Genomic DNA, 17,130 nt, shown 5'->3' with positions numbered 1-17,130 from the left:
TGCCAGTGATAAGAGTCTCAAAATATTAGAAATAAAGTCTTTAAAATAACAGAGCTTAGCTTTTTGAGGACACATGAATGTAATCCATCAGGTCCTGGTGATTTGTCAACCTTAATTTTGCCCAACGATTTCTTAATCATACCAATTTTGAGCCATTGTGACTCATTTAAGGCAGTGACATTGCTGTTATGAATTTGGACTTGAGCTCTGCCATTTTCCTTTGTGTACACAGAGCTAAAAAAAAGTGTTTAGTAAATACGCCTTTACTTTATCCCCAGTTACCAACCCAGAGTGCTTTAAGGGCCCTACATTCTCAGATCTTATCTTTTTGTTATTATATTTAAAACATTTATGGGGTTAGCCTTGCTTTCCCTTGCAATCGGTCTTTCAGTTTTAAAATTCTGTTCTGTGTTCTTTGAGGACAATGTTGTCTTCCAAGTAAATTAAAAAGTTCTTAATGACATAAGACAACTTTGTTGTTTTGAGTAGGTTATGTACTTATGTCCCCAGCCGGCCTCTGCATCGCATCCTCGGTGTGAAGCTTCGGTACGCTGGGGAGGCCTGGCTGGCTTGGAAATTTAAAAGCAGATTACATTGTAATCTGCTTTTAAATGCTTGATCACGGTAAAAAATAATAAATGCAAAAGTACATCAATTAGAGCATACAACGTCCAGTGCCCTAATTTACAGTTTGTCCACTATTAGCCCTGACCTTGATCTGACCTTTGATTGAACTTTTCCTGACATTTTTCATCATCATTTCATCACTTTCTGATTTCCTCATTTAAACATTTGTCTCTGACCTTGAACGTTCCTGAATTCTTACTGGAGACTCGACCACATTCATGGCATCCAAAAGGCGTCTCGCTGGCGCAAAAGCTGTTTTTGAACATCTAGAAAGCAGCTATTTTGGAGTGGAATTGAGCGAAAGTGATTCACCAGGAACTTGTCATCAGACAGTGAAAGCGAACTTGGCGACAAATCTGAGCTCGTGGTCAGTAATGTGCTTGTTTGGTGCTCTATTGACCTTCATGCGGCTCAGGCAGCGCCCCCAAGATTCCTATTTACTGGCACACCTGGTGTAAAAATTGATGCTGAACGCAAGACCCCTTGGCATTCCTGCAATTGTTTCTGACCGATGAGGTTATTGAAAAAATAGTTACTAAGACAAACAGGTACGCTGCACAACAATTAGCTGCTCCACACCTGAGGTTTGCAAGAGGCAGAAAGTGGGAACCAGTGACCAGAGATGACATTTGGCTATTTTTGGGCTTAGTGATACTTCAGGGAGTGGTGGACAAACCCCTGCAAAAGTGGTTTTGGTCTACCAAAAATACTTGCCACTTAATATTTTCCTACAGTCATGCCAGAGTACAGATTTACCCTGATAACTAAGTATCCCCACTTTGTCAACAATGAAGAGTTTGATGAAACTACTCATCCTGCACCAAAACGCAAAAAAATGTGGGAAGTATCCCAAATGATTCCTAAAAATTTCTCACAGACCTATGTGCCAGAAAGAGACATCAGCATAGACAAAAGTCTAATGGCTTACAAGGGGAGGCTCAGCTGGGTGCAATACATTGCGTCAAACAGCATGATTTGATGTAAAATCCTAAATGCTGTGAAAATGCTCAACTGGCTACATATGGAATTCATTCCCTTACACTGGAAAAGAGACGAACTTCAACCCAAAATACAGCAACTATGGAATGGCAACATCTTCTGTTCCACTCATTGAGCCATTGCTAAATCAGGGCTATTGTGTCACAACCGACAACTTTTACTCTTCTCCCGCAACAACTTTTACTCCTACAACTTCTACTTCTGCAACACAAAACAGATGGGTATGGAACTGTTAGGGCTAACTGGTGCAACCTGCCATCAATGTTTGTAAAAAGGGAAGCTGAAGACAGGAGAAATGGTTGCCTGGCAGAAAGGCAAAATGATGACCCTGCGATGGCATGACAAAAAAGATGTGTGGCCAATGGGTACAGTCCATGGTGCCTCCACTGTTATGGTACGCACAAAAGGTGGGAAAGAAATAATAAATCCACAAGTGGTGATTGACTGCAATAACACCATGGGAGGTGTCAACAGAGGTTACCAAGCAATGACATTCTACCGGGCAATGAGGAAACAGCAAAAGTGTTACAAAAAGGTTTTCAGGCATCTTGTTGAGCAGTGCTTGTGGAATGCCTACATTCTCTACAAGCAAAGAGCGACAGATCTGTAAGTCATTCTGACTTCATTTGGAAAGTTTCTGAATCTATTGTCAAGAACCACCAAACATCATCAGTGGCTGTGAATAGACAAGGACGCCTTGCAGTTGCCGTTGTCAACCCAGAATGCCTGACTGGTGGTTGCTTCACGGACTACATTCCACTAACCGAGAAACACGCAGGACCAACAAGGATTTGCATGGTTTGTTGCTCAAAGAGGGATGCAATGGAGGGAAGATCCAAAAGTAAACCAGGTTCTACTGTCCTGATTGTGATGTTGGCATTTGTGCACTGCCCTGTTTTAAAATTTACCATACCTGGGATGTCTACTAGAAATTTAATTTAAATTTATCAATAATATTGCCCCCCGTTTGAATTAATTTAAGTGGTTTTGATTTAATAAAATTTTTTAATTACTTTGATTATTATATTATTTCATTATTTTTTAAATTATTATTTATAATTATGTATTATATTATGATTTGTGTTTCAAACATTATCAAACCCAGGAGTTATTCCTAAGAATTACAGGCCTACAATATTAAACAACAAATTTCCATGCAAAACAATGTGCTACTTTTGGCATAAAAATACTCACATAATTAGACCGCCAGGGAGGTTAATATATGAAAAAGAGAGAAATTTGAAATATATATACATGTACAGTAGTGTTTAGTGATTTTTTTGTCACAATTGTATCATAAAATCCTCTTATGTATGCACTTGTGGTTTAGTTATAATTAAATTATAACATATTTTTTTGTTTCCTTTGACACAGGTATGAAAATTGAGATTCAAGACACAGAGACAAATGATCAAGTTGATTTAAACAGAGATGGAGAATTACTATATCCAGAAATATGTTCACTTGTGCTGAATTTGCTTTCTGAAGATCATACAAATTTAAGTTTGCTTACCAGTGTATTTCAGAGTCTCTTGAAAATATTAAAGACCAAAAGGAAAAACGCAATGCTTCTAGTTCAGCAGGTGAGTTATTTTAAACTTGTTTGAACCACATACAGAATTAGTGTGTGAAACATTTAGTTTCATTGGACTTAAGAGTGTGAGGGGAAGGCAGGTGTTGCTAATCAGGTGTACTTAATTGGTCATAAGCAAGTGAGACAACCTCTATAAATGCATAAGTTTGGCAGTCTGTTGATCTGGAGCACTCAGTTGTGTGTTTATGCAATGCCAAAGTGTAAAGTCATTTCTCATTTCCCAACAATTTAAAGTCAGTCATTCTACAGCGAAGAAGACTACAAAGAGAAACATTCAAGACAGTTGTCCATTTTCCTAGGTGTAGATGTTGCTGCAAATTCACGTCAGTGTTAGATTATTCAGGAGCCAGATTCTACACACCCTCTTACAGCTTCTTCCCACCCAGCTTTAAAATTCTGAGGAGAATAATGGACCCATAAACCAGTAAATTTTGAACATTTAAATAGTAAAATAACAGTTCAAAAAAAGCTCTTTTACAATGAATTTGTACCTCTTCAGGCGAATACATAGAAATTAAAATAATTTTAACATAGTTTACCTGACAAAACATAGTGGGTTGTCTGTTTTGCCAAAAACACAGGAGAAGAAATGTTGGTGTCAGACATGATGCAATAAGATTTTTTTGCTAACACATGTTTGTTCTATTTTGCAGGGTACAACAAAATCCTTATTGATAGGATTTAAGTTCATCTTAGGAAGTAATGATCCTGAAATAAAAGGTTAGCAATGTTTCTAAATATAACGAGGGCAATAAACTGTATTTGCAAAATTTAAATCTAAAGGGTGTTCTGCACTGCATAAAGGTGGTTGCAGGACAGCAAAAGTTAGGTAATAGAACTGGATATGTATATGTAGCAGTGAGGTTATTTTGTATTACCTAAGATTGTCAGATTGTCTTATTTCTCATTATAACTTTTTGAAATTGAATGCATTTTTTTGGATGCATGTACTAAATGTAGCAGCCATCTGAACAAAGTTATATCAGTTGGTTGATTGTTTTGATCCACCTCTCAGTAAGCAAAGGACTTGACTTTTTTTTAAGGAAAACAAACCCAGTGTTATGCCTGATATATCACATTGCTTTAGGGATAAGTTTTGTGAGGAAATCCTTCCACCTACTGACCCACTCTACCCCTAAGATCAGTGTTTGGGTAATGTGAGACTGACATATCCAGTATTTATTTCACTGAATATAAAATTCCATGAATCATGTTCCTGATGAAGCAGTGTATATTTCTGCCAAACGTGTTGAACTACCGTATTTTTTGCCATATAAGACGCACTTTTTCTTCCCCAAAACTGGGGGGGGGAAAGTTAGTGCGTCCTATATGACAAATGTGTGATCAGAAAGGGAATTTGAATGGCACATGAGTGATCAGAAGGGGAATACCGGTATGAATGGCACATGAGTGATCAGAAGGGGAATAATCTTTCAGAATCTTTTTTTCTAGATTTTCCTCCTTTAAAATTGGGTGCGTCTTATACGGTGAAAAATACGGTATATGTAGTCATGGAAATAGAATTAAATCATTTTTAATCATGGAAATAATTATAACTTGTACAAATATTGTTTGTTAATTTGTTCTATAAGAACATAAAGTGTTTAAGTATTTTGTGTAAATAAATGTCTATTTGAGAATTGTTTATTTAATTCCTTTACAGTCCCACTTTTGGTTTGTGTTTGCCTGCAGCAGTACTTTTTAGGAGGACCTATTCTGTAGAAACACTGCCCCAAAATGCCTCTATACTCGCTGTTTCAATGTGTGGGCTATCCATTTTGGTAGAGCAGCAGTACTCTGCTAATATGTATCAGAGCTTTCCCCTAATGATTTGTGATGAGATAACTAGTAATATGTATCAGAGCTTTCGCCTGATGATTTGTGATGAGAGTAATGATCACGTGACATCAGAAAAGGTGTATAAAGTACATGTCCACAGGATAAAAGAGTATGCAGATCCTTGGACTGTAGGTTCTTGGGTCCTCATTCTAATCCAACAGTGCTAAAGGAGAACATTGAGCTGCCCTGGATTTAGCTCTAATTTACTTTTTTAAATCTTTGTTGTCAGTCCAGGTTCCCAGATTGGTATACTTAAAACTCAGTACATTAATGGTCTGCTGTGCTGATGTTTTCTGGGCTAACATCTGTTTATCATAAAGATAAATTGACATTTAAAAACTCCTTGATGGCTTTCAGTGTGCATGAGTTGGGTTTATGAAAAATCTTGGATGATGTTTAGACATTTTACACTTTAGGAATTTCCAATATTCTGAAATTTAACTATTGTATTTTTTTTTAACATGTTTGTGTTTAGATTGTCAGGAGGTGCTGGTTGAACTTCTAGTCTCATTAATGAGTTTCAGGATTACTTCAGAGGAACTGACACTCTTTCTGCGATGTTTCCTGGAAAATACTTTACAAACTGTAGGTTCAAAAGTATTATTTTAATACCTGGTCTGGTGATATTTATTGTTATACTCTTCATACTAACTTTCAGTTCAAATGTAATAATACTTTTTTGCTGATTTGGTGCCCAACATTTTTTTTTTTTTCAAAGGTGCACCTTAAACAGAATGGGGGCACAAATTTTCAGGGATAACCTATTATAACTGCCTTGACGGTATTCCTGAGTGTGGCTCGGGGTAAATTTTACATACCAAAAGCGGTAACCTCAAGCCACACTCGGGGTAGAAAAAAAAAATCCTACCTGCTCCCCTCGATCCAGCTGCGTCCTCGGCGATCCCTGGCTGGCTCCAGCAACACATTCTCGGTTTGATTGATCTAATGTGTGAAATGTAAAAGCAGATTACATGATTATAATAAATCCAAAAGTTTATTCTATTATTGTACCCTTGTTTAGACAAATTTATTTTTTTTATAAAATTTGATTAATATTTAATCACACCTAATTGATTTATTATGCACTTATATAGGTGCATACAATGAACAATCACACTCCATTGATTTAATTATGCATCTCACAAGGTTCACATAATACACAATCACACTTTATCAATCCAATCACATATTTTATGTGAAATAGATGGGGTTAATGTCTTTCACACAAACATTCTTTACTCCCATCAACCTAATTTTTTTTAATTAAATTATCTTATAGGAAACACAAACAAGCATATTTGCCCTTACAATATTTTAATCAATTACTTGATTTTCTCTCGTTTCTTTTGCTCTTTTCTTTTTAAAATAATTTAGGATTCTAATTCTGATTTTTATGGAGCCGCCTGTGTTTTTTGCTGCCTTCCATTGCTCGTTTTTACACCATTTGCAGAAAGTTGTATGAACAATCAAGAGCATTCTATCAATATAGATAAAAAGGTTGAATATATATGTCCAAATATTGTAGATCTCCTGATATGTCCTGAAGAAGTGGTCTCTTTTGCCGCGGAACGCTTTGACTGATTAAACACCAATTTTGTTGGTGTCCATTCAGGCGATTGGATGCTTTATGTATACAGTTTTCTATGCAGCTGTTATTATCATTTTTGTTGCTCTTTTGTATTTGAATAAAGGTTTTATACTGGATTCCAACTGACCTTAAAAGTACCACTAATATATGTTGTTATTTGAAGTATAGCTAATTATTTTTTATCATATGATTTGTTTTTCAAACTTTATCATACCTGGGAGTTATTCCTTAGAATGTTAGGCCTAAAATATTAAACAAATTTCCATGCAAAACAATGTACTGCTTTTGACATAAAAATACGGACATAATTAGACCGGCGGGGAGGTTAAATACATAATTTAAATGCACTTGCAAGCTGGAGGGTGGCAGAGGAGGTGGGGTTGTTCCTTAAAATGTTTGTGGCTGTGTTCTTGAGATAGAGGTATGTAGATATATCTATCTATAGATATATTTATCAATATCTTATATCTATCAAGGTCCAATTGGCTCTACCAGAGAAAAGGGTTAAAACTATTTTATTTGGCATGCAAATAATATGTCATCATGTCATATAGTAATGTCGGTATGTCATTTTGTAATGACCTTAAATAAGTAACTTTGCAGCAAGTTCTCTATATGGACCATTACTATGTTTATGTAAGGTGATCGTGTTCATGGCAGATAATAATTTCTGTTTAGCTAATCTACCAGAACACCCAAATTCTACATTTATCAACATCAAACCATATTTGCCACTTTATTGCTCATTCAACCAGCAATTAAAGTATGCTTTTAAATTTGTGACTTTATTCTACTATATAGCATTGTTTTATCTGCAAATATAGAAAGTTTACTTTTGTTACCAACTGGCTTTGTTCTCCACATGACTGGAGTCAAACGAAAGGGTGGTGGTGTCTGTATGTGAGAATTGATCTGAAAGTGAATGTGAAAGAAGAAATTGTTGATGGAGCAAGCAATGAGGTTGAGGCGTTATGGGTGGAGTTAAATTTGGGGATGCATAACACACAATTATTGGAGTCTGCTATAGGCCCTCCAGTGCTAGGGAAGGAGTAGAGAATCAACTACTAGCATAGATAGATAGAAACAGCAAAAAATGGAAAGGTTTTAATCATGGGAGATTTCAACTACCAGGACATTGACTGGAGTTATGGGACTAGAGGAACAGCAAAAGGGAGGTAATTTATCAGTTTGATACAAGATAATTTTATGGTACAGTTTATAGAAGTCCCAAATTGAAATGATTATCTGCTGGATCTAGTTCTTTCTATCAATGCAGAGCTTATAACAAATGCGCATATAAAAGAGAATCTGGTTAGCAGTGACCATAATATCATTTAATTTAATGTAAGCTGTAAATAGGAAGCAAACACAGGAAGGATAAAACATTTAACTTTAAGAGAGCATATCTTCCATTATTAAGGGCAGCTCTTTGTGACTTAGACTGGGAGACAATATTGTCCTCAAAGAACACAGAACAGAAATGGGAATGTTTCAAGTCTGCTCTACACAAGCACACTGAAAAATATATTCTAATGGGTAATAAGTGGCTCACAGTTGATGTTAAAAAAGCCATAAAGATCAAGAAAAGGGCATTCCAAAAATATAATGAAGGATTACCTTCATCGTTTGAAAACAATAAAGAATATAACAAAAGAAATAAAAAGAAAATAAAAAAGAAAACCCATTTTTTTTTTTAACTATAATAGCAAAAAGATTAGATTAGAGCATGTAGGACCCCTAAAGGATGTCTCTGGGTTGGTAACTGGGGATAAAGAAAAGGCAGATTTACTCACTTTTTAGGCGGACCTCCTTTTTTTAGTTCTGTGTACACAAAAGAAAATGTCTGCGCTCAAGTCCAAATTCACGTGTCCTAAAAAGCTGAGCTCAGTTATTTCAAAGCCATTATTTAAATTTTTAGAGACTCTTTTATCACTGGCATGGTACCAATGGATTGGTGTAAGGCCAATGTGGTTCCTATCTTGAAAAAGGGAGCAAAGTCTTTACCAGGTAACTACCGACCGATTACCTTAACATCCATAGTTGGAAAAGTTCCTAAAGAGTTTGATAAAGAACCACATAGAGGAATTTCTCCTAGAAAATAATATTATAAGTGATAGTCAGCATGGCTTCAAGAAAGACCAAAGATGTCAAACAAACTTACTCTCTTTTTAGGAGGAAGTAAGTAAACAGTTGACCGTGGAATAGCAGTTAATATAGTGTACTTGGACTTTGCAAAAGCATTTGACACCCTACCCTACAGACAGGTAATATGCAAGTTAGGGTCAATAGGTTTAGAAAAGTCAATCTGTAAATGAACAGAGAACTGGCTTAAAGACTGCATACAGAGAGTAGCGATTTAATGATTCGTGCTCTGAATGGTCTAAATGGAAATAGAAGAAAAGGATCTGGGGGTTCTGGTAGATCATAGACTTAACCTCCCCAGCCATAAGTCTGAGTGTGACTTGGGGTTAAAAACAACAAGCTGAAAGCAGTAAGTCACACTCGGGTTAGTAAAAAAAAAAAAAACGTAAAAAATAAACACTTTCCTGGTCCTATTGTTGTCCTCCGGTGTCCTGCCATCCTCTGGTCATGTCCTCTTTCTCGATCTGTCCCCCGGTGGGTGCACTGACGTTTCCCAGGAGTTCCCGGTGACGGTGCGTACAGCCGTAGCTGGGGGCGCCGCTGGAATTTCAAATTATTTTGTATTGCATTCAATACAAAATAACTGTATTAAACGAAATACACTGAATTTGTGTCTAACAGCAGTACATTGTCTTTCATGAAAATTTATTTTACAGTGTAATATATTAGTATGAGTATAATAAAGTTTGAAACACAGTCATGTCAAAGTTTATTATTCGGCTCGGCTATGAGGTGATATTAGCTGAACTGAATCAGTTCTCCCTTGAGAAGAGATGTTTAAGGGGGGATGTGATCACCCTGTATAAATATATAAATGGTGCATATAGAGAACTGTGTTCCCAAATATTCACTTTGAGATCATTACAAAAAACAAGAGAGCACTCTTTGGGTCTGCAGGAAAATAAGTTTAAGCTCCAGATAAGGAAGGGATTCTTCACTGTAAGGTCTGTGAAATTGTAGAATAGGCTCCCTCAGGAAGTAGTTTCAGCAAATACTATAGATCACTTTAAGAAAAAGCTGGATGTTTTTCTAGCAGCACAGAATGAAACTGGTATTAAGGCTTTAAAGTAAAGATAACAGACTGTTGATCCAGGTAAGAGTCGTTTGCCTCATGGAGTCAGAAAGGAATTTTTTTCCCCTGTTAAAGCAAATTGTAACGGGTTTTTTTTAGCCTTCCTCTGTACCAACTATCTCCATAGGGTTTTATATCTGATCAACGCAAGAACCCTAACCAAGAGGGTGAGACTTGCTTACAAGTATTACTTTGGATGTGAAATTAGAGATCAGGATGAAAGCTGGGCACCTCATATCTGCTGTCAGGTGTGTTATGTTGGCCAACACAATGGTTGAATGGAAAAAGGAATAAAATACCTTTTGCTGTGCCTATGGTTTGGCGTGAGCCAAAAGACCATCACTCGGACTGTGACTTCTGTATGAGTAAAATTGCTGGGTTTTCGTCAAAAATCGTCTATCCTAATTGTAAATCTGCTCTAAAGCCAGTGCCACGTGATGCAGAGAATACAGTGCCAGTCCCTCCTACATCTGTTGTTACTGACAGTGACATGTCGGATGAGGAACTGGAGGGTGATGTCGATGTTTATGAATGTTATGAACCCCAGTTTAAAGAGGGTAAGCCACATTTATAAGCCAATCAGATTTAGATGATCTAGTAAGGAACATGTCTTTGTCCAAAGGAAAGTCTGAACTGTTAGCCTCCAGAATAATGGAGTGGAATTTGCTACAAAAAGGAACAACAACTTCACACTTTCGTGATTGTCACACAATGATCGCAGGTTATTATAAGCTGGCAAAACGACATTTGCTTCTGTACCGACGTTAGTGGTCTGATGAAGTTGGGTTGTGAATACATACCAAAGCAGTGGAGCTTGTTCATAGACTTGAGCAAAGCAAGTTTGAAAGCTGTGTTGCTGTATTAAGGTATCAAAAAAACTTTTGTTCCTCTTGCTCATGCCGAGGGAATGAAAGAGACATACAAATCCATGGACGTCATTTTGAAATTGAATAACTATTCAGAACACAAGTGGAACGTTTGTGGTGACCTGAAGGTGGTAGCACTCCTTTTTGGCCTGCAATTGGGATATACAAAATTAATGTGCTTTCTGTGCCTGTGGAACAGTTGTGATGACCGCAACCATTACAAAGTGTATGAATGGCCACCCAGACCTGAACGCACTGTTGGTCAGTAGTAACGTGAAGCATAAATCACTCATTGATTCAAAGAAAGTTTACTCTCTGCCACTTCATATTAAACCAGGATTAATGAAAAACTTTGTAATTGCAATGGATCGTGATGGTATGGGTTTTCAATATCTGAAGGACAAGTTTGGAAAATTTTTAACAGATGCTAAACTGAAAGCAGGCATTTTTGTTGGTCCCCAAATCCACAATTTGATGCATGATGCCACATTTAGAAACAAACTCAACCCACTTGAACTTGCTGCTTGGGATTTATTTGTTCTAGTTGCACAAAACTTTCTGGGCAACCAGTGAGCTGAAAACCATGCTGAACTTTGTGAACAACATGCTAACAGCATACCATCAACCTGGCTGCCAAATGTCACTTAAAATTAATTTCTTACACTCTCATCTGCACTTCTTCCCACAAAATTTGGGTGATGTGAGTGATGAACAAGGGGAGAGGTTCCACCTGGACATTTCTGTTATGGAAACAAGATATCAAGGCTGGTGCAACCCCAACATGACTACTGCTGGTTTCTGCAACAGGAGACAGCGGAGAGACACAAACACAAAAGCAAGTGCCTAATACACTTCTGAAGTGTAAATGTGTGTTTAACAAGGACTCAGATGAATTATGTGTAACTGTATATGTTGTTGCAACATAAAACTGCGTTTTTGTAATGTCATGAAACTATGAGGCAAAAGTTAGTTATGTATAAAGATTACATAGTACCTGCAGAACGAGATAATGTAGCTAATCGCGCCTATACACATAATTAACCTAAGATCCTGACGTCCTAGGCAGAATTGGACTTCAGGTTTGGGTTCAGTGCACTTGATTTAGTATAGGACACATAGATTAGACCAAGTAGCAGACGATATTTCTTTTTTTGTGATGCAGTGTATTAGATAAACTAATACCCATTTCCTTCCCTAGTCAGCTCCTGTTGCACCCCAACACTGTTTATAGATATGTAAATAAATGTGTATGTGTGTGTATATGCATGTGTATAAATATATGTGTATAGGTAGTACCGGATATTCCTTTAGTTATACGTACACTAGGCCATATCCCAATAGTTAGGTTTTATATTAAGTATCACTAAACAATAGGTAGAACAGGAAAGCATGGGTAGGAATGTTGTATTTCAGCATGGGGACCTGTTTTTCCTCATACTGGCCATCTGGATCACCTAGTGGATGCCTAACCAGTGGTTATCAAAGAACCTCAACCAAGGAACAATCAAAAAATCAAACAAAAAAATGCAAACAGATAATAAAACGGGCCAGTTAACACAATCTAGTTCCCATAACAAATTGGTTACCAATAGAACCCTCAAGGGCTAATAAATCAGTCAAGCCCAAGTCAGCAGAAGATGGATGCATATCTGGACAGGTGGGTTGGGGTGATGACCCAGCTGGACCTTTTGTTGACCCCCTAAAGTTAGATTTCAGCTCCAGATTCCAATATCAAATTAAGCTTGAAGGTCCATTAAATTCCTGAAACTACATTAACCGATCTCAATCTAGGGAGGGGGTTACGTCAACCAATAGTCATCTTACAAATCACACCCAGTAACCAATCCAAAACCCCAATGGTACCTAATTGAAATAAACTATATAAAAATGAGAGCTGAGAGGATGGAGGTCTGTTCTGTGTTGTGCTGTGTTGTAATTGCTGTATTATATACTAACCATCATTAGATTACTACAGTGGTTTATCTACTAACAACCTTATTTTCATTTACTGTATATTTTGTTGATTTAGGGTCCTATCTCTATCAACCAGTATTGCTGTGCATTTTTTGTTCCTTAATTAAACTGTTTTAATAACTAGCTATTATTTGTGCATGTACCTTCTATTATTGAATATATATGTGCTTTGATAGGGTGATATATTATCCATATTTATGCAGATAATATTCATAATCTACACTCCTATTTTCTGCTTTTTTTTGTGTGTGTTTTATGGCAAACGGTCATCCACACCTATACCATCTTTCCCTGGTCTACACCTAATAACGTTCCACATCTTTCATCTCTCCCTCTCCATGTTATTTCCCTGGATGTTAATTGTAAGGTATCTAATATAACAATGGTGTACATTGTTCAACAATGAGACTGTGTTGACTGACAAAATATTGCATTTTTACCCAATTTAATTGATATACTGGTGAATTAAAATAGGAATTCCAAAATATATTGCGTTTATCCAAGACATTATTATCTTTTGAATTTAGGTTTCCTTAAAAATGTTGGTTTGACAAGGTTTTAGCTTTTGTGTTCAATCTGTATAAAGTTTTTCGGGGAAGCTTTTAAAACTTCGTGTCATGTGCCTGACTCCATTTTATAATTTGATGTTGGCTAAACTATGAAATGTATAGTGCATTGCTATTAATTCTTTTTCGAACATGAATTTAATCAGAATATTTCTTATATCTGATTATTTTTGTTTTAGGAGATGCTCTTAAAAGGATTTTTGAAAATTACAGAGGCTAACCGCAACATTGTACCTCTAAAATACTTGACCTTTCCTCTTCAACAATGTATAGGTGGAGTGGCAGGTACAGTACAGAATGCTCCTGGTTGTACCACTGGAAAAATGAGTGGATTCTTCAAAAGAGCAAAAGTCTGGCACAGTAAAGATATGCATGGTGACGCCTTGCTTTCATCATGGCACATCGCACCTATCTATTTACCTTTGGTCGGCCAAAACTGTTGGCCACATATGTCAGATGGATTTAGTTTTACAATATGGCTCAAATCAGAGTACAGTCTGGACGTGGAATATTTGAATAAAGGAAAACATGTGAAGAAAAAGAATAACATGGTTTACATTCAAACACAAAATGCAGGTAATATATTTGTTATTGTTTGTTTGCTGGGAGTGGAAATACCTATCTTCTGAATTATTCTATTTAGTCTAATATAATTTTTTTTCTAAAAACGGTAAATGGACTAACAGTTACTGTGCCTGGATGTCCTAGCCTACATCCCACCTGCTTCTGCCCTGCCAGAGGGACCCATGCATTTAATTTGGCGCTCTTTCATCTGGAAGGGGACAGCCCTTTTCACAGCGCATTCAAATTCTTCTGGACTGAATTGAGGACCTGGAATACTGATCCAGCAGAAATCTTCTGCTCATCATTGGCTTATAATAACTCTTTTTTACTACCAACATGTTTGACATGCTGGGCTTTTCCTCACACTGCAAGGTTGATTGGCCCTCCTAACCCGTGAGCATCTCTCCCCTGTGACTACAAAACCTTTCAAAGATATCTGTCTTGAAATACCTTGATGCCTGCTCCTCACTTTTTTGGCTATTGTTTTTTAATTTGTTCTAGATCTTGACCTTACGGTTATCTACATAGATTCACATCCATCCTGAGTTTGTGTTGACGTTAAATGATGTTAATGGCTCTACCTTCACTCCAAAAAAAAAAAAAAAAAAAAAGTCACTGCATCTTTAGACGTTGTTGTTGTTGTTACTACACAGTATTTATATAGCGTCGACATATTATACATCGCTGTTCAAAGTCAATAGTCATGTCACTTGCTGTCCCTCATAGGAGGTCACAATCTAATGTCCCTGCCATAGTCATATGTCCTTAATGCAGTCTAAGGTCAATTTTGGGGGGAAGCCAATTAACCTTAACTGAATGTTTTTTTTGGAATGTGGGAGGAAACCCATGCAAACACGGGGAGAACCACCATGCAGATGGTGTCCTGGCTGAGATTTGAACCTGTCTGCAAAGGCCAGATTGCTAACCACTGAGCCACTGTGCGTCTCCACTTAATGTTCTTCATTTAAGTTTTTGAATGTTGAGCAGTCTGTTTCTAATGTTGTTTATTCTCAAGCAAATAATTATTAAATTAAAAATAGAACAATTGTTTAAATCTGTTTCCTTCCACCAACAATTGATGTTTTTTTTTTAATTGTACAGCAGTTTTCAGATACTTTCTGAATATTTTGCTTTTCAGAAGCTGATAAGGCTGTTGGACCAGATGGTTCCTGTAATGACAGGCTTATAGATGATGGTTGCATACATCTGCTCTCCGTGGGATCTAAAGTATTGATGATGCAGATCTGGGTTCGCTTGACAACAGGGCGGCTTATTTTCAGGTACTTGTAAATTATCTTTTTGTTTGTGTATATAAACCTAAAATATAAATATTGCAGCCTGCCAGTCCTTAGATGTGCCAGTAACACACCTCCTGTAGCAGTATAATGCTGCTCACCCTGTGTACTTTATCAGTGATAAGTAGTGTTGTCACTGCATGAAAGAATATCAAATGCTTAGCAGTTAAAGCACAGAGATTCTAACCAAAACAGGGAAATGCATTAACCTTTATTAGCATAAATAATCTCTCCTGTATAGGAGAGCTTAAGCTATGTAATTGTCTTTAAGCAGATTCTTCAATACCGTATCCATCGGTAAGTCTATATAAACATATTTGGTTCAGAAACCGTTAATGGGGTGGATGAAACACAAGTCTAACATTTTTGGCACATAAATGACTGTCCACCATCTTGTATTCTTGTTCAAGCTGCTTAACCACAAGGATCTCTTATCAGCTCTAAATGCCATCCTGTGTTCTGCTTTCAGGGTCATCCTGCTGACCTGCTGTTTCTTTTGCAGGTACTGCTCTCTGCAAACAAACAAATAACTATTCTTCATAGTGTATTTTATAATCTATATACATACCATAATTTTTTTTCTAGGTATGCATTGTAGTTGCATGCAGTATGTGTGCATTGTAGCCATATTTTTTAATTGCCCTAGTAGGGATTCACTTCCTATTTTAATATTTGTAATAAAGTATTTCAAATGCATTCATGTACAGTTAGGTCCTCACATTTTTATGCAATCTTTTTGTTCAACCCACTAAATTAAAGCTGAAAGTCTGCAGTTCAACTGCATCTGATTTGTTTCATTTAAAATTAATTGTGGTAATGTACAGAACCAAAATTAGAAAAAAGTTGTTCAAATATATATGGACATACCTGTAAATGGAAGAACATGGGTTTGGCAAGAGCAACACATGAAATACAATTTTTTTTTAATTGTTTTATTTTTGGGGGAGAGGAGAGACCCCTCCCTTTCCGTGACAGTAAAGACTGAAAGGGAAACCCACAGCCATATGTCATCTGCACAACTTTTTTTTTTTTTATGATACAATATATAATGTGAACACATTATTCTACAACTAATGAGGGTTTCTAAGCAGGCACACACAGGAGTTAACAAAGCATTGTACAATGTTTGAGGGTTTGAAATTTGACATACAGGGTTAACAGAGCTTGATACAATGTGTACAAATAAAATATGCACAAATGAACAAGCACTAAATGAGACTTTGTAACTAGACCACCAAACTTCTTGTACACACTCTTATCATCTCGCGTCTGGACTACTGTAACCTCCTCCTCTCTGGTATTCCACTAACCCGACTCTCTCCTCTACAATCTATTATGAATGCTGCAGCTAGACTCATCCATCCTTCCCTCCGCTCCTCTTCCGCTGCATCTCTTTGTAGCTCTCTCCATTGGCTTCCATTTCACCTTAGAATCAAATTTAAGCTCCTGTGCTTTGCCTTCAAATCCCTACACAGTTATTGTCCCACTTACATTTCTGACCTGGTTAAAAAATACTCCCCCTGCCACTCTCTCCGCTCCTCCAATGACCTACTAATGACTTCTTCACTCATAACCTCATCACACGCACGGTTACAAGACTTCTCGAGAGCTGCTCCAACTCTCTGGAATGGTCTTCCTCGTCCTATTCGGCTTGCTCCTACTTTCTGCTCATTTAAAAGAGCGCTCAAAACCCATTTTTTCAAACTTGCCTACCCGTCTTCTTCTGTCAATTGAAAGCACCACTACATATCTCCCATCCTATTGTGTGTGAAATTCCCCCACCTACTAGATTGTAAGCTCTTCGGGGCAGGGTCCTCTCCTCCTGTATCACTGTCTGTATTAGTCTGTCATTTGCAATCCCTATTTAATGTACAGCGCTGCGTAATATGTTGGCGCTATATAAATCCTGTTTATTAATAATAATAATAATAATAATAATAATAATAGGCACATACAGTGTTAATGTGAAACAGAACATAGAATTCTGTGTACTGAATACACACC

At 37.0% G+C, this 17,130-nt stretch overlaps 1 protein-coding gene across 3 annotated transcripts in view; it reads left to right on the top strand.

The window, feature by feature from the left end:
* LYST (lysosomal trafficking regulator) overlaps positions 1 to 17,130 on the top strand; it is a 204,136-nt gene that overhangs the window by 40,041 nt on the left and 146,965 nt on the right. For all 3 annotated transcript variants that reach the window (XM_072409083.1, XM_072409085.1, XM_072409084.1), the window contains 5 exons: positions 3,001 to 3,209; positions 3,874 to 3,940; positions 5,535 to 5,644; positions 13,447 to 13,843; positions 14,970 to 15,111. In XM_072409083.1, coding sequence (XP_072265184.1) covers positions 3,001 to 3,209; positions 3,874 to 3,940; positions 5,535 to 5,644; positions 13,447 to 13,843; positions 14,970 to 15,111 — 925 coding nt within the window. The remainder of the gene's footprint in view (positions 1 to 3,000; positions 3,210 to 3,873; positions 3,941 to 5,534; positions 5,645 to 13,446; positions 13,844 to 14,969; positions 15,112 to 17,130) is intronic.

The sequence above is a fragment of the Pyxicephalus adspersus genome, chromosome 4 (genome assembly GCF_032062135.1).
Source record: "Pyxicephalus adspersus chromosome 4, UCB_Pads_2.0, whole genome shotgun sequence".
In the NCBI taxonomy this organism is placed as follows: domain Eukaryota; kingdom Metazoa; phylum Chordata; class Amphibia; order Anura; family Pyxicephalidae; genus Pyxicephalus; species Pyxicephalus adspersus.
The sequence above is the reverse complement of the archived record's forward strand: the minus strand, read 5'-3'. Positions and strand labels throughout refer to the sequence as shown.